General features: G+C 38.3%; 1 protein-coding gene across 2 annotated transcripts in view; it reads right to left on the reverse strand.

The window, feature by feature from the left end:
• LOC586739 (E3 ubiquitin-protein ligase UHRF1) overlaps window positions 1-21,004 on the reverse strand; it is a 41,146-nt gene extending 20,142 nt beyond the window's left edge. For both annotated transcript variants that reach the window (XM_030996473.1, XM_030996472.1), the window contains exons 1-4: window positions 20,534-21,004; window positions 2,961-3,239; window positions 1,359-1,780; window positions 487-655 (exon numbers count right to left, since the gene is read on the reverse strand). In XM_030996473.1, the coding sequence (XP_030852333.1) occupies window positions 487-655; window positions 1,359-1,780; window positions 2,961-3,239; window positions 20,534-20,686 (1,023 nt within the window). In that variant the 5' untranslated portion in view covers window positions 20,687-21,004. The remainder of the gene's footprint in view (window positions 1-486; window positions 656-1,358; window positions 1,781-2,960; window positions 3,240-20,533) is intronic.
• Window positions 21,005-23,118: the final 2,114 nt, after the last annotated feature.

Genomic DNA, 23,118 nt, shown 5'->3' on the forward strand with positions numbered 1-23,118 from the left:
AGAGCTGAATGCATTACACATTCACCGTTTATGAAAAATGAAATCCTGCTCAGGATGTTTTTATATACAGTATAGTTCAGACATTCAGAAAAATGTGTGTCCCTTTACTGCAATCCTGTTTAAAAAATATAACAAAATGATAGGGACTTTTAAATATTGGTTAAGACATTGAACGTCCTTCTCCAAAATGAGAACCTTAAGCAGATGGATTCTTTGAGGAAATGAAAAAGAATTTTTATCCATGGTAATGTAGTTAAGAATTCAATTGGGAGAGAAGTTGGTTTTATCTAATGAGCTTGAAATCATAAACACATCTATTGCAAGAAGCCTGAAATGATGTTGAGGAGGTTTTATTGTGGTTGAAAAACAATCAAATAGCTTAGGCAGACGGACTACAAGTTATGATGATAAACAGAAAGAAATTGTTTACTATGGAATCACCCCACAGCATATAATGTTCCATTCAAATGATTAAACTGAAATCACCTTGTTTTTGACGACCATGTCGTACCAGTAACCTCTCTGCTTAGGTTCATCACAGTTGTAATTCACCATGACGATGTCACCGACAGTGACGTCCTCGTAGTCGATCATTGTGCGGGCTCGTGGTCGTATGCTGCGGCTACTGATCTTAGCAATGCCTTCCTCATCATACCTGAATACAAAACACATAATTACAAAAATTCAGTGAAAATAACTGTGAGCATAATTTTAAGAAGTCTAGCTGAAAGCTTCATTATATGCCAAGGCAATTTCATCGACAACAGTTGGCTTCTGTGAGAATTAGATGTGTAAACATCACTAAAGATCAACAACAATTAAAGTTATATTTACCAATATATACCTTAGTAACAATGCCAAATCAACTCCATACTGTCTCTCTACTGACCAATAAATGTCCATTCCAGATAATCTGTTCAAGGTGTTATCGGTCTGGTGTCGGTCTCATTGACATAACAATATTAAGTTTACCAAGGTCTTGTGTACTGAATTCAATTTTGTTATGAGAGCTTTCCCAAGGCTGACGGATTTAATGATTCTTTATGTTCATGCTCTTTTCAACCACTAGTTTGTTTTTCATTCTAATTTGTATATTACTGAATGCAGGGAGGCAAGTGTACCATGTCACAATGAAATAGCAATACTACTTTGTTTTCTTGACGCGAATTCAAGACAGCAATTACCTATATATATATAGCAAGTAATAAGCACCATACATACAATACATAAACATCACATTTTATAATTAAGTACAGTACATGTAGTTTTAAGTGCATATTTCTTTTAAACTAAATATTGCTTGTTTTCAGATTCAACTTCAACGAGACTCTGTACTAACAGAAATAAAGATATCATACCCTTCATACTTCACGTGGTATATAAGTCCATCATGCCTCGTCCAGTGTGAGTCATGCTTCCCTGCAATCTGGATGACCCCACTACCCCCTTCTTTTAAAATGGACTCATCTGAGCCACATGTCCTTTGTGATGCTGGATCATTGCACTCTGTGTCCATGGGGGTGCCAGCATCAACATTTAGCACATTTTTCTCATTTTCTGAGTCTTTGGGTAATGCTGGTTCATTTTCATTCTGGTCCATTTTTTCAGGTTTGTCCTGGACCTGGTCTAGAGCTTTCTCATCCTTTGCCTTGGTCTCGCTTTCATTGTTATTGTTTGTTTCTTCGTTTTCCTCCTCTTCCTCCTTTTCAGTTATTTTCACAATGTCCGCCTCAAACCAGGCCCCCATGCTCATGTCTATGCCATCTACGACATCACCAACCTGACAAGGGAGAGAAAGAAAACAAAATTAGAAAACCTTTTTTTTGGAAAGCGGGATGGCTCAGCGGTAGTGCAGTGGTCTCGTAACAGAGAGGTCCCTTTGATGAGGCATTAATCCTCATTACCAAGTCCCTCAGAGAAGACTTAAGTCATCTGTCCCCTGATTGCTTTATTACTTGCAAACATATCAATTCTTTATCAGCAGTCAGGTAAAGCAATAATCTACCAATATCCTCCTCACATTAAAAACCTCGCAATCTTGTTCATTTCAGAGTCAGGAAGTTAAGCCTATGCGAGGACAACTTTATTCTAATAGTAATTAGGCACTAAACTCCATTACTCTTTTATTCATTCCATTTTTGAAAATAGAAACTGCATTGTTAGGCATGCACGCAGCTGTTGTGCTTTCTATACATGTATACAAATGTATGAACAACACTGTACTGTCAGTTTGCAAACAGATTATGTAGAAAGAGGTTACACTATATAATAGGGCTGGGGTAGCAGCCACATCCGATAATAAGGACTTTTAGATTTGCGTGGACTGATACGTGTGACGTGGCAGTGCATTAAAAGGACGTCGACCGTAGCAATCCACATTGTCTTCGTGCAAATCTAAAAGTCCCTATTGATATTTGAAGCCAGCAGTCATAGGTGATCGCTAAGTTACAAACTGTAAGTTTTCATTTGTTCTCCAAAATCCACATAGTGTCATGGCAGGTTTCTCTATTTTTATAGTTATTCTCATGACAGAATAAGAAGTAGTTTTGTTTGATTTTCAAGCACATATCTTGTGATTATAAATCAAGTTTAATGTAGCAGTTGCTGGCTTGACCGAGAGTCTTCCATGTTATCTGGCTAAAATACTCTGTTTAGTGAAGAATATGCATTGTTAGGTTTGAAATCATAATTAAATCCATTGGCCAGGATAACCCTGTGTCGATATACACAGGGTTAACACTTCTCTGTTAATCAACATATCAAGGGTTCAGTGACACAAGGACGTAACTCCATATTTTGCCAAAATGAGTATGTCAATGGCTAGTGAAACAGAGACTTAACTCCTTCTTAAAGCCCAAGTGCTCAGTGACACATAAACCACTTTTTCTAAAAACGGCCAAAATGGAGTTACGTCTTTATGTTACTGACCCTTCAATATCATGATGAAATAAAATTTGTACCTTGAATAGCCCCCTCAGTTGGCTAGTGGATGCTTCGACAGTTTTAGTGCCGTCCTTCGTTGCGGCATCCACGTTCTCCGAATCGCTGGTCTCCGATCCGAATCCACTCTCGGCTTTGCCCTCGCTTTCCTTGTCCCCATCTTTGCCTTCGACCTCAGTGACCTCAGTATCCTCTGCTTCTGCTTCGTCCTCCTCGTCGACGGGCGCGGCCCTCATCATCAGCTGGATGGTGTCATTGAGGTTGATGCGGTAGTCAAAGAGGGTGTGGCCATCGACGAGCTAAAACCAGAGAACAAAAGTTGAAGTTTAAAGCCTATCTGCACTAGTTTGGCCAAGAGGGATTAGACCTCCCTGCACGGTCACTGACAGGTGGTTATCTCATTAAATCAGCTCTCAATTAACATAAGAAAAAGGGGACCTTGGGGGATCAACAGGTACAGCTTAGGCATAATTGGCTGTATAGAGGGCGCAAGTGCATGTAGCTACAAGTAGTGCAGCGGGGCTTTAAATGAAGATCTACATGTAGTTAATGCACACGACATCTACAGTTTTGAACACGGTCCGGACATGTTCTGAAAAATTGGTGAATGTACTGTATGTCAAATACAAATTTGACACTGACTAACTCTGGCATGATTCAACCACTTAAAACAACAAACAGAATTTGGAACTGAATATAGAGGCTTAGGCTTCAGCCTGTGTTCAAATAGACTGTGGGATGACCACTGAAATTGTGAATTTCCGTGGGGCGGCAAATGCAACCACGCTTCTTTGATATGATAATATGTAAAATAATAAACAAAAGTAAATTAGAGATGTTGCCAATCTTGAAGCGCACATTTTAACTCACAATTTAATAAAATATTACGAGAAATTGTACTATAGAATTCAATGAAAAGGCCGATATTCACCGCGTGCGTTAGAGATTTTCACGACGTCCGCAATAGCGTGCGATAGCATACGGGCTGCTCAGCCTCGTTCGCGCTATCTATTTTTTTTTACACTGCATTCGTACACACACGTGTACGGGCAGAATCCACAATAACAAATATGGATGTGACTTCGTCTTCATCGGATTCCGACAACGAAGATGACATTGTATCACCGTCGCCTGCCTGCTGCATGCATGTTGTACCCCATGGAAAAGGGAAAGTTTCATTTTTTCATGAGAAAAGCTGGTCTAAATTCAAGGATTGCTGTGTTCGATGGAGTCGAGTTGAAAGTGCCGAAACAAAGGTAGCTATTCGTGCTGCGGAGAAGTTTGGGATTGACCTGCACGGACAGGAGCCTCACCGGCAGCAAGATCAGGATCACCATGAAAGTTCACCTTTTCCCACTCAAGCCTCGTACCATCGTAGGTGCTACCAGCATTTTTGCAATGTTGGAAAACTTGTCAGGGCAGAGATTAGAATGGAAAAACGAAAAGCTGAAGGTAGGTTCAATTTTAACTTCAGATTTCAGAGTTTGAATACAACTCAAATTAAAACGGGTCAAAACTCAAAGTCAAACTTCATTATAGTCTATGAACATGTCAATGGCTCAAACTCAACAAAAATCAAAGAAAGTTGAACCCCCACCGCCATGACTGCCAACTAGTATAGTAGTAGTAGATGTAGTAGTAGTATACTAGTAGTAGTAGTAGTAGTAGTAGTAGTAGACTGATATCTGGATATGGGCAGCCAGGGCAGGACTTATTTTGCATAAATCCAAGCCGGTTAATGCTGGTAACTTTTAATTATCTAGTCAGGTAACTAACTAAACGGTAGATCTGCATGCTGCTACCATCTTTGGTGGTTATTATTATGTTATGATGCATTTCGTGGTCACAGGCAGTGGATATATGCAGCCATAATGCAGTATAAACAGCCATTAATCATTAGGGTCTATGCGAGAAAACTGTAGATCTAGATTCAAATTTATTATACAAATTTTACCATTACAATTTCTTTTTCTTTTCCAGATGCAGATGTGGAATCGGCTGAAGAAGGCAGTCTTCAGTCTGCACCTCCAAGAAAGATGCTGCGATCGAGTCTTTCCCCTACGAAAGGTCGGCATGTCCTGCCAGCAGAATGCATTGTATGCAGAAAGATTCAATGGAAGACTAGTAAACTTACAGGCAAGAGATTCAAGGTCCCCGTTTCTAGGTGCGAACAGGTTTCAGCTACAAAGTTCCTGAAGGCAGCTGAGATGCGGCAACACACCCGCATCCTCATGCAGATCCGCGGAAAGGATATGGTAGCTATAGAGCTACAATATCACAAAAGTTGTTACCAGGACTTCACCTCCTGTCTGCGCCGAGCAGAGAGAGCTGCAACAAGTACCGACACTGATGATCTCTTCACTCCCACTTACAACTGTTTGTGTGATCTGATAAGGAGGAGGATTGTGAAAGACAAAGAGGTGCTCAGACTCAAGGACTTGCATCGTTCCTTCGTTAAGGCAGGTTTGAGAAACGAAGGAGTGGACTTGTCATCATACCAGACCAAGAAACTGAAACAGCGACTACAAGTAACATTCCCTCAGCTCATATTCGTGTCCCCGCAGAGACAGAATGAAAGTGAGATTGTGATGGTTGGTGACATGGAGGCATCATCACTTGCTGAGCACGCTGTACAGCAAGATCAAGCAACTAGCACATCATTCAGTGAAGAGTCTGCCTCAGATGAAGAATCAGCTGCCATGTCCAGATCATCAACAAACCCAGGGCCCCAACAACTATTAATGCTCTACCATGCATCCCAGGTATTTTGAGACTTTTATTTCATAAATTTAGTTCTCAATTATTTGAGAGTGTATTCTCATTATTTTACTGTTCATTGTAATTGCTACTCAAGTTTTTTCAAATTTGTTATATAGTGAAAACATATGTATATATTTTACTTTTGGTTGGGGGGGGGGGGGGGCTGCTCCTTTCAGTTGGTGTTTATCTTCTTTTCTTCTTTTTTTTTTTATCTAACAGCTATATTGTTATCAATTTGTACACTGGATATTACATACATAACAACCTCTAATTATTTTGGCGTTTCTTTCAAAACTACTTTTTATTTTTTGTATTTCATGTACATGTATTATTTTATTTTATATATGTTTTTATTTCCATTAGTAATTTTTTTCCCTCTTGTCTTTTGTTAACACAGATCCTGAAAGCTGCTGTCAAAACTGCCTGTACCAGATGTAAGGAGCAAGAGCAGTGGCCCCCAACATCACCTGACCTGACCCCAGAAGCAGCTAAAGAAGCAATCCCTTCCATACTCTTCAACTTTCTCTCCTGGGTTGTAAACTCGACTAATGAGCCAGAGGTCAATAAGCTTGTAGATGTAAGTGTAGAGGATGAAAGAAAGTTATTATCTATGTGTCAGGATGTTATGTACATGTCTTGTAAAGGTAGTATAATTCTCCCCAAACATTCTTCTTTAGCCATGACCGTGAGACACATGACCGGCTCTGCAAGGCTGATTGGAATACTCAATGGGTTTGGGCATTGTAGCAGTCATTCCATGGTACTTGAGCATGACACTGCACTTGCAGAACAGCAGCTGAATAGAGGTGAAGATGTGCTCCCTGAAGGTGTCAAGCCATGCCTTACAACTTTGGTGTGGGACAACAACGACTTCTCTGAGGAAACTCTATCAGGAAAAGGCACGACCCACATAACAACAGGCATCCTCATTCAGCATCAAAAGCATGTCCCTGTTCCTGATCAAGATCAAGATAATCAAACGCATAAGCAGAGCCTACCAAGAACACACAAGAGATCCATCAAAACACCCACAGCAGACTTGACCCCATACTTCGGAATGCTAAAGAATGGGCCTGAACCATTTGGACAGCATATTGCTGTAAAGGAGGAAGTCTATCATGATATCCAGGAGAAGCCAAGGAAACTGGATTCTGCATTTAGGCTGTCAAGGATACCTCATCGTTTCGGTAGCCTATTACCAAGCTGGACAGGTTACAACACACAACTAAGCTGTTCCACAAATTTGGCGTCCAACATCTTCTATCTCCCATCCATTGATGCCTCCCCAACTCAAAAGGATACGATCAATACCATACTTCACAAGAGCGTGAAGATAGGCACAATTTTGCAACAGGATACAGTGGTGATAGTATGTGACCAAGCCATCTACAGTAAGGCTCAGCAGATAAGATGGAAGGATCCACACCTCTCTGCAAGGACTGTTGTAAGAATGGGAGATTTTCATACTACCATGAACTTTCTTGCATGCATTGGTAAACGGTTTAAGGATGGCGGTCTGCAGGACATCATAATTGAAAGTGGCCTTATTGCAACAGGTTCAGTGAATGGTGTGTTGTCAGGACATCATTTCAACAGGAGTCTTCGGGCACATAAGCTTCTCTGTGAAGCTATGGAACGCCTGCGATGGCTCAGTTTCATGAAGACTCTTCCTGATGAGCAGCAGGAGGAAGCATCTGACGTTCTCTTGAAGATGCATACAACTTTCCCGTCTTCAGATCACAGGAAAGTGATTGAGGGTGAACAGTTTGAGGCCCTGCTTGATGAGTACTCCCTCTTCATTGAGACTCAGTCCTCAAGACCCACTTTTGCATTCTGGTCCTCTTACATCGAGATGGTCGAGTCTTTGCTTCTTTTCAACAGAGCAACAAAGGAGGGCAATTGGCCTCTGCACTTGTCTGCAGCCCGAAGTCTTCTCCCTTGGTTTTTTGCTTATGACCATTTGAACTATTCTCGGTATATGTCTGCATACTGGCTTGAGATGCACATGCTGCCCGTGACTCATCCTTCAATAGCTGAAGCATTTCTTGAAGGTGATTTTGTGGTTCACCGCCAAACTGCCCACGGCTTTTCAGGAATAGCAGGTGATCAGATGATAGAACAGACTGTCAACAGGGATACCAAGTCAAGAGGAGGAGTCATTGGATATAGTACCAGTCGGAGCTATTTCCATCGATGGCTGCTTTCACATCACCTTAAAGCTGCCATTCAGCGGCAGTGTGAAGAATTGGCTGGGAAGTCGCCTTCTTCAACAGAGTTGAAAGATCTGCAAGCCTCCCGTGTGAAGAAGGACAATAGTGACATACAAGCCATCTGTGACACTATACATAGTATGGTCAATCCATTTGAGAACCAAGGAAACGATCTTCTCCACATTTCATCTGGGGTCATTGCAAGTGATGCATTGAAGAACGACCTCCTTCAGGCAAAGTCTTTGGGACAGGCTGCTGCGGAAGTGTTCATAACAGAACGTCTACAGCAAGGGTCTACAGAATTCCATGCACCTTTGAAGCAGCAGCAGCTCAAGACTTTCTCCAAAGCAACATCCAAGCCATCAAAAGGAAAGGTTTCTCAAGGATTGTTAAAACAAGATCGGAGTTTATTTGCCAGGCTAGCAATAGTTTCAAAAGACAGGAAGCTTGACCTGAAGGAGCTGATGGTATACAATCTCAATGAAAGTCCCTTGGCATTGTCAAATGGATGTGGGGGGATGGTGAAAACCAATAAAGCAAGCCTGATGCGACACCTAGAATCTTCAGTTCAGCCTTCACCAGTTCTCGAGTCCATTCCAAAACATGTGGTGTGGGTTGTGGATGGAATGGCTCTCATCCAGGAGCTTTCGAGTAGGATAAACTCACTGTCGACATTTGGGGATTTGGCAACATGCATTCTTGATAAGGTTGTAACTTTGGCCACGAACATGTATTCGGATACTGTTCATCTTGTAACAGATCGATATCCGCCCGTATCCATCAAGAATGCTGAAAGGGGGGCAAGAGCATCTGGAGGAATGCAACGGATAAAGATTTTCAGTGTGGACCAAGCCATCCCTTCTCAGTGGAAGAAATATATGACACACAGTCAAAACAAGGAAGAACTTGTACAATTCTTATTTCAGACTTGGTCCAACACCCACCCAGATAAGTTCAGAAATGTCAAAGTGTTCTTTGCACATGCGTCACAATGCCATGCCTTTTACAGCACATCTGGTAAGCTTGTAGTGGAGGAAGTACCAGAATTGACTGCAGATCATGAAGAAGCTGATACCAGACTTCTTCTCCACTGTGAATATGCATCACAGCACCAGGCATCAAGCTCCCAAGTAACCAGCTCAGTCATCATTAGAAGTCCTGATACCGATGTTTTTGTTGTGGCTGTAGGTCTTTCAGGTGTAATGAACAGCAGAGTTCTCTTTCACACTGGTAGGGGGAACTTGTCTCGTACAATCGATGTAACAGCAGTCCATAATCATTATGGCAAAGATGTTTCTGAAGCTCTCATTGGCTTGCATATCTTCACTGGCTGTGATTCCGTCAGTGCATTTTATGGCAAAGGGAAATCGAAAGCTCTGAAATTGATGCTTTCTGATGAAGAATATCAATCCACATTCAAAAGTTTGGGCCAGTCTTTTGATGTGTCTCCACAGTTGAGTAAAGGACTTGAGCAATTCGTCTGCAGTCTCTACTCGGGAAAGCAGGGTTTGGATGATGTGAATTTGCTTAGGTACAACATGTTCCGGATGGATTGCAAGTTTGAATCATCGCTTCCTCCGAATCAAGACTCTCTTCTGCTACACATTAAAAGAGCAAACTATCAAGCTGCAATTCACAGAAGATCACTCCAGCAATTTATCGGGGAAGGAAACCCGACAGAGCACGGCTGGGTTATGGAGAATGGAGAGTTGGTCATCAAGTGGAGCACTTTGCCACCGGCTCCCAACCACCTTACCGCTGCAGTCAAGTGTAAATGCAAAAAGGGAAAATGCCACACTAAGCAATGTGAGTGCGTAAAAAACAAGATCACTTGTACGGATCTGTGTAAGTGTATAGAATGTACCAATCAAGCTGCAGAAAAAGATGCAGAAGATGATTTCGGAGATGATGATCTCTCTGACTGGGAATAGGCATTTGGGTGTGAAGGTGCCATGAATAAACTAATGATTTGAGGAGCAGTCAAGTTGTATTCATGAGTGCAGTAAAGGGAATGATCACCATGTAAACATTCAAATGAAATGAAGTCATCAATCAAGTTATTTCTTCTTCAAATTTAATGCAAGAAGTGAATAACATTTATCTTTCCTGGAAATTGTCAAGGAATGATATTAGTTTTAGTGTTATATTTTGCAATGTTAAATTATGATACATAAAACATGTAAGAAGGCTTACACATGTACATTCCCAGCAAAGACTGATTGTATTTTGATTCTGAAACATCTAATATACTGTTTGTGCAATCTTCTTAAATTGTGTCAGTGTACATGTATATGATTGAAATACAAAACTTAACAATATTTGGTATTCTAAAGATGCAAGAAAGAAAAAAAGAAAAGAAAACAATATCTTGGAGATTCAACTTGTAATTTCTTGTATAGTATTATATTATGTAATCATGTTGTGCAGTTTCATCCTGTTCTAGTAGAAAAGTTCACTCGTGCTATGAGTGTTTTTTTTTTGACAGAGCAGAAAGGTTTTATTTGGTTGTTTATCATGAATATGGTTACCTACATGTACTACATGTATTTACATAACTATCAGTTAGTCATTAGTGAAGTTGATGAAAGAGTTTTAAGAGTGAAATTCTAATTTTAGAATATCACAAGAAGACGACAAATCCTTGAAGATTTAGCTCATACGATTATTTTGTTAATATTTTTGTATAGTTATATATCAATATGAGCTATTGTTGCGCAGAGTGTCGTCCTGATCCAGTTTTAAAGTTTAGCCTTAGTTTTGGTTATTTCTTTTTCTTTTCCTTTGACAGAGCTCTGATACTGTTCTACGAAGTAGAATATTTAGTACTTCATGTTTATTGTCATCCTTTACAAGTACAGTAAAGTATAGTATGTGTCTTATAAAATGCAGGATGCTTTTCAACGGAATACGTGTAGTGACTAAAATACTGCAAAATGATATTTTAGAGAAGTCATTCAGATTGGCTTACTAGTATTCTGTTTGCTATAAGAAGAAATTTTGTCTTTTCATTGTTTATCACAACTATGATTATGGACATTACTGTCATTTAGTGAAGTCGGTGAAAGCATTTTAAGAGTGAAATGCCTCAATGAAGATGAGATATTTTTTATTTTCATTACATACAAATGTATGACATTATAAACCAGTCACACATTGCACAAAGAGCCCCATGGCTGTAAAGTACATGAATTATATAGTGATCCTTTCAATACTACTTTTAAAATATGTAAAGATGTTAAGTGTTTTTTTTCTTAATGATAAACATGTAATTTAAATTTGGATCTAATTAGAAAACATTAATCCTGTGTCATTATGATGTCAAGCTAATATATTAGTAGAATTCTACAAGCGTAAATATGCCATTTAAACATGGTCTCATTTTTGCTCTCGTTCTTCCATTCTACAAATAAGTGAAGCATTTTGGAATTTAATGATATGAATATACTGTAAGATGCTTATCGATCATTTAAATTACTTAAGATACCGTTGAAGTTGTTGTTTCAAAGAACTCAGTATGTAGGTGTATCATCTCATTATACTTACAAACCATCATACGGTGATAGAAGAAATTAAAGTTCATGTACATACTGGAGTCATAAAACCCGAGATTAAAGAAATGCAATGTACCTATTTACATAATGGTTTATCATGAATTACATGTACATCATTATAGTATATAATTTGAAGTCATCAATCAAATTTATATAAAAGTTGAATGAACCAAAATCATGTGTCAAAATGTTTATTTCAATGTACTTTAAGGAGAAACCCCCAAATAGCAATGGTGAAATGTATGTATGTGGCTGTGATGAATGATAAACACCTATGTTTTGTGCATTTAGATATGAGTGTGCGTGTTGGGATGATTGGTCAACAGTGGCGAACGAGCGTGAGTCCAGTTAGACAACTAGGCCATAAAGTAATGGGGGGGGGGGGGGGGGGTGTCATGTTATGTTCATTCTATGTTGCATTTCCCTCTTCTGTTTTCTGTCTATCTTCCACTCTTAACATTTTCTCACGTTTTTGTTTTTCAATATGTTTAAGGAAAGGGAGGGTTATTTGCACGAGCCCTTCCATTTTTGCTGGTAGCTATGCCAAAGTTGATTGATTTTTTAACTGAAGTTGCATATGTATTGGAATGTATGAATGTTTTTTGAATTATTTTTAAGGTGGTTGCTGTCCTATGAATAAATGTGCTAAACCATAGTGTATATGTTGCAGGATGATTTGAAAAATGACATTTTGTATCATTGTAATCAGTGACATAGATAAGGGGGGAATGGGGGATATTCCTTTTCCCTCATGACAAGGTAAATTTTAAAAAGATCAGAGGGACAAGGAAAAGAAAGAAGATAATAGGACCACCTCCCACACTACAATATTTGGCCTTAATTTTGCATTTCATTCCCAAGTAAACTTGATGCCCTACCAAACATGATGCCCGTGCCCCCTTTGGTTGCAGGAAATATACTTGCATCTCGTTGCGATGTTCATTATTGAATTGAATTGCTGAGAAAAAATAATACAAATACTGCTGATTATATTTTTTTCATTTTCTTTTATTCAACTACTGTAAGAGAACATACAAAATCAAATGACATCATTTTTTTCCTAAAATCTGACAATGAAGGAAATTTCCAACCCCCCCCCCCCCCCCCACGAGCATAGGAATTTCATTTTACATCAAACCTAAATTTAAAATAGGTAAAAGGAAACTCACTTGCTTACACATTGACTATTCTAGACAAGTTAACAACTTTTTACAAAATGCCTGAGAAAATCCTACTTTTTTTCAAATTATTGACATGATAACATGATGATCCAAACGACAGAATGCTTTCTAAATCTCAGAATTTCTTTTTCAAAGCTATTTGATGTACATTTGTATATTAAAAAGGTTAGATACTAAATTCAAGATTATTATTTGAATAACTTGGTGCATTTTGGCAGGAATGTTAAAAAAAGACACAGAAAAGAGTACATGGGACTGTAGTGGAAATTTTACACAAAATAGGCATACAAAAATGCTTTTATCTTCGTTATATGCCTTATTTAGGGATGGAGACATTCATAATTGGTTTTAGCACCTTCCATTACCCCTATATAGAGTGTTTTCGTGTGGTTGCATGAGGTGCCCCACGAAAATTGAAAACTAGCCACATTTTTCGCCTCCATCCCATGGTCTAAAAAGTTTTCAGATGTTTTCAGAAGTTTCCAGAAGTATCCAGAGTAATTCATCAATCTCACACATTTTAAACTCCCTAATCTCCCACCCCCCCCCCCCCCCCCCCGGAAAAAAACACCTTGTGGCTATAAACAGGGCTTATTACAAACCTGTTGAGTACCTGCTAACTACATGTAGGTACACATAAGTATGTGCACACATTCCCCTACTGTCTCTTATCTACTAACATCATATCTGAAGAATTGAACTTGTCAGTTTTTAACGATACTATGCAAATGACCATGGCTTCGAGGGTACGGTTTAAAGTGTGCAGACGAACCTGTCTATAAAGACAAAAAAAGGAAAACAAAAAGTGACCACTGTACAAACATTCTTTTCTTAAGGGAGGCAAAATATATGGTCACTATAGACAGGTGGTCTTTATAGAGAGGGATCACAAAGACAGATTTTGAGTGTCATTTGTACCGGTATGTACAGTGTATTGGAGTAAACCTTTGCAAATACAGTGATTTTTGGCAAGGAAAGGGTTAACATATAGTAGGTACACAACAATGAAAACCTCTTGATACATAACGATCATTCCCTCTACATCACTTTGCCTCAACATCTCACTATAAGGCCCAAACTGAGGTTTCGCTTTCATTGTAAACACGCCTTTGATAAATGACAAACGTTTCATACCGGCAATCAGGGGGTTAAATACTAGGGGGGAGATTCTCGGCTGTACTGCTGCACGAGCGAACAAACATATCTCTTTTCTTGGATTGTGTAACATTCAAAACACCATGTTCTCAAGTGCGCCACTAACTTGGCAGCGTGCCAAAGCTGGGCACTCCTTCCTATCTGCGCCCCCTTGTGATTATTTGTAGACAAGAAGAATATATTTAACATAAATTACCATTTTAAGAACATGTAGATACATAGCAACGAATGCTTTCGGTACCCTTCTGCGTACAGTACATCTACAATGGCAATACAAATACGTTACAGTTCAACAGTTTTCACAATTCCTTTTCTTAAATTTACAAGATCCAAATCAAACGCAAGTCTTGAGTAGCTTGATTGCCCTGGCAACATGAATACATACAAACTTACGAAGTGACTGATAATGAAGTGTTACTGCTTTAATTAGGGCTGATAACAAATTAAAGGGGAAAGAGATGTAATCAATTTAAAAAGACGAGCTAAATCTTCTCGGCAAAGCAAACACTATAAGGGCGCAGGGGGGGGGGAGGGGGAGACGCATGGCCTCTTACACAACCAAATTTGACAAACCTTAAAACCTCATGAAGTACCAAATTAATGTATGTACCCCGAACTGTACCCCTGACAGCATTTTTTTGTAATCAAACTCCATAAGTACCCTGAATATGTGACACCCTTTGTTATTTCTTTCTTTCTTTTTGTTGTGGTTGTGCCCCCTCCACCAAACCTTGACAGAGAATCATGATTCCTCCACTGAAAAGTGTTTATTGAACAATGTTTGAGATTATATCAAATTTAATAGATGAGATTATGGCCCTTGAGATGAAACAACTTTACAAAAGAAAACTGACCATTGAGGGTACCGGTATACGTACAACAGGAACTGTCTTGAGGGAGTGTATGGTCTGCAAATTGCTTGCAACTGCCATATGATAATGATCAAGAAATATGATATTTTCAGCCAAGTGAAGTCCATTAATAAAAAAGGATGCACATTTTCCCCAGGTCATATGAAAATGACCTTACCATATACCATAGAGCATCCACAATAACACCAGTCCAAGGACCGGTCTAGTATTCTGTCAAGGTGGAGGGGGGGGGGGCACCTTTCTTAAAAAACTTTTGACAAGCCATGTCAACAAAATTGTGGAGCGGGCAGATTTTTTCATCATATTTTAATGTATGCTAGTGAAGGGGCATGGGCTGGTTGCCCCCCCCCCCTTCCTCCTTTGCTTCCTTAAGTCAACTAAATATGGCCATGAGCTTTTATTTGATTAAATTACTTTATTACCTATTATCCCATTCATAATGCATAATTAATGGTTTAGGGAATTCCAAGCGTCACCATTTTCCAAGAACCATTACACCACTTAAAAACCACTTTCTATACCACTTGGCACGAATTTAATGTGATACAGAAATATTTTTCTTGACTATAACCATCTTTTGAAATCAGGGGCAGAACCAGGGAGTGAAAACTGCTTTCTATACAACTTGGCAGTCATTCAATAAAGCAATCAATTTTATCTTGACTAATCATCTTTTTGAATCTAGGGCAAAACCAGGGAGTATGAGCCTACGAGTGATATGTGCATCAACAGTCCCATCCCCCCCCCCCCCCCCCCCCCCCCCCCCCCCCCCCCCCCCCACACAAAAAATCTTCAACATGCTACAACTGAAGTACACAAGTAATGGGTCATATTGTTTTCAAGAAAATCAATTATATTCAGATAACCAAACTCTTTTGTCAATGTTTTTAACTTCCCAAACGCCCACATAGTTGCTCTCAGCAGTGTAAGAGCTCACTCTTTTTATTACAATACTAATTTCAGTTGAAATGTACCCATGTTTTCCCAACATTCTGGCATACCTTTATGTGAGACAATAGATTTCACCCACAGTAGAGCACTTTGAAGCCTGGATACTTTTCATACTATACCTTAATTCAATCTGTTCTAAAATACTACAAAAAAGACCTAAATTGAATCACAAAGTTCACGCCTGTGAATCAATCGAGGCACCCGTTTTTGGAAACATTTCCTCTTTCTTTCTCAGAATAATTTTGTCCCTCCCCTTGGGCATTAAATTCCTCTCTCATCTCCATCAGCTTATGGCTTCAAAGTAAGTGACCTTTGACCTGACAAATCCATTGTTCCCATGGCAACATTGTACATGGAGTGGAGTCATTGAACCTCAGCTTTTGTGAATAAGGGCCTCCCCCACGGGGGTCTTTAGTGAGATACACGGAGGGGGGAAAACTTTTGGTTCATTCTTAAACATGTGTATGCTTCTATTAAATGTTTGACAATGATATCAGAGCAAAAAAGCCAAAAGAATTCCAAACTACCGTTTTGGTAGCAAATTAAACGCAGTAATAAAGAAGTAGGAGAAAGGCTTGTATGACATCTGATGAAGACGAAGCTTTGATAATTACAGCAAGTTCTGATCAGTTTTTCAGTTTTTAAGCCAAGACCTAATTTATAACATCCATAAATTTGAATACATTTACTTGATAAACCACTTCATGTAATCTATCCCGTTATCAAGAAAATGGCAATGCCTACATGTATGTCGTACTGAAAAACTGTACATTATTCTTGTTTTATGTCTCTCTCATACACTGGTGGGGAATCTTGTAGATCAATGGGCAGGAATATAATAATCTCTCAGAATAAGCACAGTTATTTCTTGCGGTTAAGTTTCCTTTATCTATATATGTGGAGGCCTAATCTTCAAAGCTTTCAATAATGTATCTTACAAATTAATTTGACAACTCAATGTACATGTAGATCATACATTTGTTGTGTGAATAGGGAAAATAAACCTGCCTGCAAACCTGGGTTACAGGTGGGTTTGTCATACATGTAGAGCCTCTGCTACTTTCATTTTCATCGCCCATACAGCTATAAATGGCTTCATACCGACAATCAGAAATATTTGTGGGGTGAAACAAGCCCTTCCCAAATAAAAGCCCGGGACTTTGCACATTCTAACCGCAAAGAACAGGGAGCCATCCACAAATGGTTCCAATTTCAGTAAGATTTCAATAATGAAGAAGCACTGACTTCTGAGGGATAGTAGGGGATAAAATGGATGATATTTGACTGCATTTGTGAACGGTCCCCAACCTCCATTTGCACCCCCTCTCCATTTTATTAACTCAGGTCAAGGATAGTCAACAATTGAATTCCAATACTAACTGAAGTTTCTGGTGTTATTGTCATATTTTTCCACTAGTGAATAATATCAGAGTTTTGCCGAATTTTGTACAAATGTCAAATAATATTCATCATCAACATTCAATACTCTTTGATTTCTTTTCTGGCTATATGAGTAGGTCAGTGTGAAAGAGAGATAAGAGAAAAGGAGAGGGAAAAGGGTGAAATCGCAGAATAAAATATGAATTGTATAGAGGGAAAAGGATAATAAGAGAATAACCATAGATTTGGCAGAAAACTATGAAAACTGTACTCTTGAGTTGATAGCAGTATTTAGAATTTATTGAGGCAAATAATTCAAATAGAACTGTTTAGAACAGTGTTCACAAAATGCTTTTTTGTTTGCAAGAGCTCTTTTAGAATTTAGAATTTTAAGACTTTTAAAATCAATAACAAAACCTTTACTTTTCAATGAGGACAAATCATAGCTGAGAATTATATATTTGATTAAAAATATATAACAGGGGAACAATTGTAACTAATTCATTTAAACATACTAAAAATATAGCAGTTGACAAATCTATATCATTTATGAGAAAACCTCCATCCCAGAAGAGCACCAACTTATTTAAATGCGATTTGCGTTCTGGCAATTGGAGTACAAAGGATAATAACAGGTGAATGAAATGCTTCATCACCACACACCCGGGAAGGAAGCATCCATAAATGTTAATACATGTACTTGATAAACAACTTCACATGGTACATCACGTTATCAAGAAAATGGCGGGCCCATGCCGTGCCGAAGAACTGTACATTTCTTGCTCTCTGCTTAGAGCTCTCAAACACTTTGGTGGGGAATCTTGTAGATTAATGGGCAAGAATATAATAGATCTCTCAGAATAAGTCATTTATTGAGGTAAGATTTCCCTAAGTATTTTATTATTATATTGCCACTTTTGGCCAGGGTTCCTTTTCAGTTTACCAGACTTATTTTCTAGCTTTCCAGTGCTTTATCACTCATCGCTCCCATGTGTTTTTGAGGGGCTACTTTATAAAGATATTTACCTGATGATTACACGTGTGTGAATTAAACAAGCGAATAGCAAGAAATCCTTTCCCAAAAATAAATCTTACCGGTACTTCATTTTATAAAGAATAAAGTTTCTTCTTGACAAAACATAAATGGCTGGCAAAGCACAGATAAATAGTACTGTGGATGTCGATGTTATTTAATCTTCCCTTTCGCCATCTCTGAATAATACTACCATCTGTTTTTATAGTGAGCTATATATTTCACAAATTCAATAGCTGCCAGAACAATTTCACATTTTTGAAATTCACTTTTGTTGTGAGTACACAATGCAGTTATCAAATAACAATTTGGAAGGAATACGAAGCAACAGAATCACAAATTGGCAACACTTACAAGATTGCAAAACCAAACTTTTAATGACAAAAAATGAAAATTTCTTGATGCATATTAATATAAAGGTAAATATTCACACAAGTTCATTTAAGATACTTTGTCACAGAAATTGATAAATGAAACTAAGGAAGAATACATATTGCCAATGTCATTCACTATAAAGCCCTTTGAAAGTTTTTTTTAACAGGGAAATGTCTCTGAAAAAACCCACCCAGAATTACTCTTACTGATTAGTTGAGGTGCAGGGGATTAGTGAGCAAGTTTAAATAACACACACTTTTCATTGTATTTGCAAAGCTCCTGTGAACAGGTTAGGTAATTGATTTCTTTCAAAGATTTGCAGACCTAATTAGGCTTAGTGCTGTTTGTGACAGAAGCAAGAATTTTTCTAAACTCAGTAATGGGAAAGGTATTTTTCAGTTTACAAGTAGGGCCTATCTTTGAAAGTTGTTGACCTTTTCTTATTGATGCCTCTGAAGTTATAAGGAACACAGTTTAAATATATGTTGGCTAGGAGCATCATTTCAAAGCTAATTTATTGGGATTTTTATGGTTTCACCAACTCTACTTTAATACTTTGGAAGATAGTCTTGAGAAAAAATACATTGTGAATATATTTCAGCTTCGGCGATTCAATTAAAATGAAGTAGTACTAGTAGACATAATAAAACCTTTAAGAAAAGGTGATTGAGGGACCTAGAGAATTAAAGGTCCCCTTCAGTCCATGAATTCAATGCAATTAAATTCAAATTTCATCGATTAAAATCCAAACAAATAGGATCATTATCAAAACTTTCAAGTAATGCAGAAAATCTTTCTTTTCTCCCTGCTATTATTTATTTAAAAAAACTTTTCTCTTTTGTAGCATCAAGAAGATGACTTAAACTTAAATTGTGTAAATAGTTCACTACAAAACTTTAGGAATTTTATTTGTCATATATCATATATTTGAAAGGTGTTGTAATGATTCAAGCTCTATTTGCTTATGTATCATCACCTTTGTGTGTTCATTCTTTAAACTGTATATAAGTTGCAACTTGTCTTTGATAAAACAATGTTATAATCTTTTTCATGTGAAGTTAATTCAAATGGATTGTAAAATTGAACATGATTTGTTATATAATATTCATTTTTCATGTCATGTTAACTTCAATGAATTGTGAACATGCATGCATGCATAAATAAATAAATAAAAACTTGTTAAAGTCTGTTGACAACTGCATTCTCTTATTCCCATAGACAATAATGCACAGGGCAACTAATCTTTGAGTGGCCACTGTAATCTGTATTAGCAGTTTTAAATCTCAACTTTCAATCTTCTGTAGAGCTCTAGATCAACAAGAGTCTACTTACTTAGATTTACCTGCCTTTATTAATTAGTTAAAAGATTAAAGCAGCAACTCTTACTGCAAAACGATAGACTTGGTTTATATTAATTATTGTTCAACTAGAGTAGAGACTCAACTTTAACTTCAAGTTCAGTACGACTTTCACAAGTTCCATGTTTCATTACTACTAGGGTTAGGCCTAGACTAGATCTAGATTCTACTAGACCTAGTAGCACTTACTTTACTTTACTAGGCTTGGATCTGTCCGTAGGTCCAACTTAAAATATATAGATCTAGGCTAGATCTAATAGACTCTCAAGCTAATTAATTGGTCCAAATAAATTACAAGTTCTCCAGATCACGAATATTAAAAACAATCTCAAGTCTCAGTCTCCCACTCACTGTCTGTCTCACTCTCATCTCTCATGACACTGCTGATAATGTGCCAAGGTTAAGATTTAGAATATTGATCACTCATTTTATCACTTCTATTCTAATCCACCATCTAGGTCTAGATCTAGACCTAGATCTAGATCTAGATCTAATTTAACAACCATATTCTCTGCCTAGTGATTTGGCCCTGTAATTATCATAATTCATGATTTCCTTACTTTACTGTAGATGTCTATTAGTAGGCTAGATCTAGTCTAATTTAACTCATGTCATCACTGCCACTGTTTTTGTTAAGTTGTTAGGCCTGTAGATCTAGATCTAGGCCTAACAAGTTAGTGTTAGGCCTAGAGGTCTAGATCTAGATCTAGTCAGTTTAATAATAGTGGCGTTTGCCGTTAGTCTAATTCTAATCACTTTTCTTTTACCTCTTTTCCGCTAAAAAATAAGCGTTGTCGATCCACAGGTGCATTGAAATCCTCCACCAATCTTTCACGAAACTGTTCAATTTTTGTCAGTTTTGACAGTCCATCAATTCGTAGCGTCTTTTTGCAATCGAATGTCCTGACGATGACCCACATGATGGCTGAGTAGCGGAGTCGATCAGGCCAAACTCGAAGCTAAAATGTTGTGATTCGAGCTGAAATGGTGAGTTCGAGCTGAATAATAAAGTTGATGCTACACACATGCAGATTTCAAATAAATTATAACTTCTACTTTAAGTGATGTTACTAATGTAGCACTCTTGAATGGATACACTATTAAATGGACACAACAACAACCGCACACAGTATTCGTACAGCTACAGCCAGTGAACGCCAACGTCTGCTACGATCTACAACTGCAACCTGTACTAGGCGTGCATGTGATGTGATGATGCGATGATTGTAAATACCAAAACATGTGTTCCCGCGAAGTGGCGGGAAATCTTGAAGCTGACCTCGTCTTCCGGGTTGTGTTTATTCACCTATCAGAGACCTACAGATGGCGCTATAAAACTTATATTTTTCGATCGAATGGGCTCACAGACATCATACAATGGACTCACAACCTCTGAAAATACAAATAGTCTTCGAATTCTATTTCCCATTTGCAGGCCAAAAAAATGAAAAGGTTAAATTCCAACGGCATTTGAAAGATAACACTAATTTAGAACTTCCCTAAAGAAAGTGGGGCTTGAAAAAGTCTTCAAGTGGGATAATAACCACTATTAGTTGTCAAATCGACTTAGGGGCTAATATAGAGCCAATAAGTAATAGTCTTGATTTTCAGACCATTGTATCGAATGGTCGTACGTTTTATGCTGCGCAAACAGAGATTCAATCGGTTTAATTTTGGCCATCACAAGAAGTGGGTTATTGATGTAGACAAATGCTCATGTACTCTTTACAGCTCATTTTACCAGAGAAGAAAAAAAAGCCAATCAGTCACTTAGTGTCTGACAGTAAAGTCTAGCAAGCAAACAGGTTCATATTAGGACACTGCTAACGTTTAAATTTCACAGATAGGACATTACATGACATATTCATAATTCCTCAGTTCTATACAGAATTTGAGGTTGGCTGCAAATGGGACATAGTAGGCCTACCTTTAATTCTGAAAAACTAGTAAATTAATAAATTAATTAATTAATTCTGAAATCTCAAATATAAAGACTTTGGAATCTCACATGGATTAATATCAGACCCGCTACTGCTCTTATTTTGTAATCACAAACATATTACAACAAAGTAAACAAATGATCTGTTTGCTGATGATATGTGTATTTCTCTGCCATTCAAATATTAATGTTCTCATTGACAATCTGAAACAGTGTTGCTGTCCTGCCTTACCAAGCCTTCATTGGGTTTGTACAGTGGCGTACGCAGGATTTTTTCAAGGGGGGGGGGGGGTTAAAATCGGGCCCAAAATTTCGCAACGACTCAACTTTATTATTTTGCTCCCGAAAATTTGAAAATCGTGTCGCGCCGGCCGAAAAGTCGCTGAGTGGGGGGGGGGGGGGGGGGGGGTTCACAAAAAACATACACATAAAAAAACTCAAGGGGGTTTAACCCCCCACCCCCCCCCCCCCCCACCCCCCCCCCCCCCCCCCCCCTGCGTACGCTCCTGGGTTTGTATGTAATTCCAAGGAGTCATAAAGCTGCGTGCTTCAGCTTATCTTGGAGCCCCGAATCCGCTGTTACCTTTCATAAAATTATGTCTGGACTTTTATCCGGGATTAATGTGTAGGCCTACAAACATATTCTTCTATCTCATTTCCTTCTGACTCACATTCTTTACCTTCTCTTCCTACTTCTCTTTTTCATACACCCTTCGGTCAAATCTTTTCATTGTTTGTATAGGGCCTATATACTTTCCAAGGCTTGGCACTTGCTTTTTGTCCCCCTTTAAACAAAAATTCATTACACTTTTTATTATTAAAGTTCCCTTTTTTCACATGTAATTTCGAAGTTATTTATTGTAAATGCAATACAAACTTTATATGCTGTGTAGAAAAGTCTTTATTTGTTCAGTCATGAATATCAATTTTGTTTAATGCTATGTTTTTTATGTGAAATCAAAGAAACTTAACTGAAACTGAATGAAATGAAATGAAATGAAATAAAAAATTGTTTTGGGAAATGTTGGGCCGATGGGTAATCGGAGGGATAGGCCTATGAGTGAGGCACATTCAATAAAATGTCCTCTTAAGATTTTGTGCCTTAGCCTGAGCAGAATCTGCCTCTGTATGTAAAAAGACATTAAGATACATGATTAGTTTGGTTAGGCGTGTGTCCGGTTTTCGCGTGTTGTTCCCGGAGAGTCTCCGGACGCGCGGGTTCGGCTGCCTATGCCGGATCTTTGTGTTTCTTTTGTCGGGGCCTGTTCGGTGCGCAATATTTTATGTTGCTCGTTGCTAGGTCGGACTGACCTTGAGCTTGCTCGACCTGGCAACGGCAGACTGTTGTATCCAAATCCATTGAAATCCATTTTGAAAATCTTTTTCAACATGGATTCCGATTTTGACCCATAA

This window comes from Strongylocentrotus purpuratus, unplaced genomic scaffold (assembly GCF_000002235.5).
Source record: "Strongylocentrotus purpuratus isolate Spur 01 unplaced genomic scaffold, Spur_5.0 spur5_scaffold_3, whole genome shotgun sequence".
NCBI lineage: Eukaryota > Metazoa > Echinodermata > Echinoidea > Camarodonta > Strongylocentrotidae > Strongylocentrotus > Strongylocentrotus purpuratus.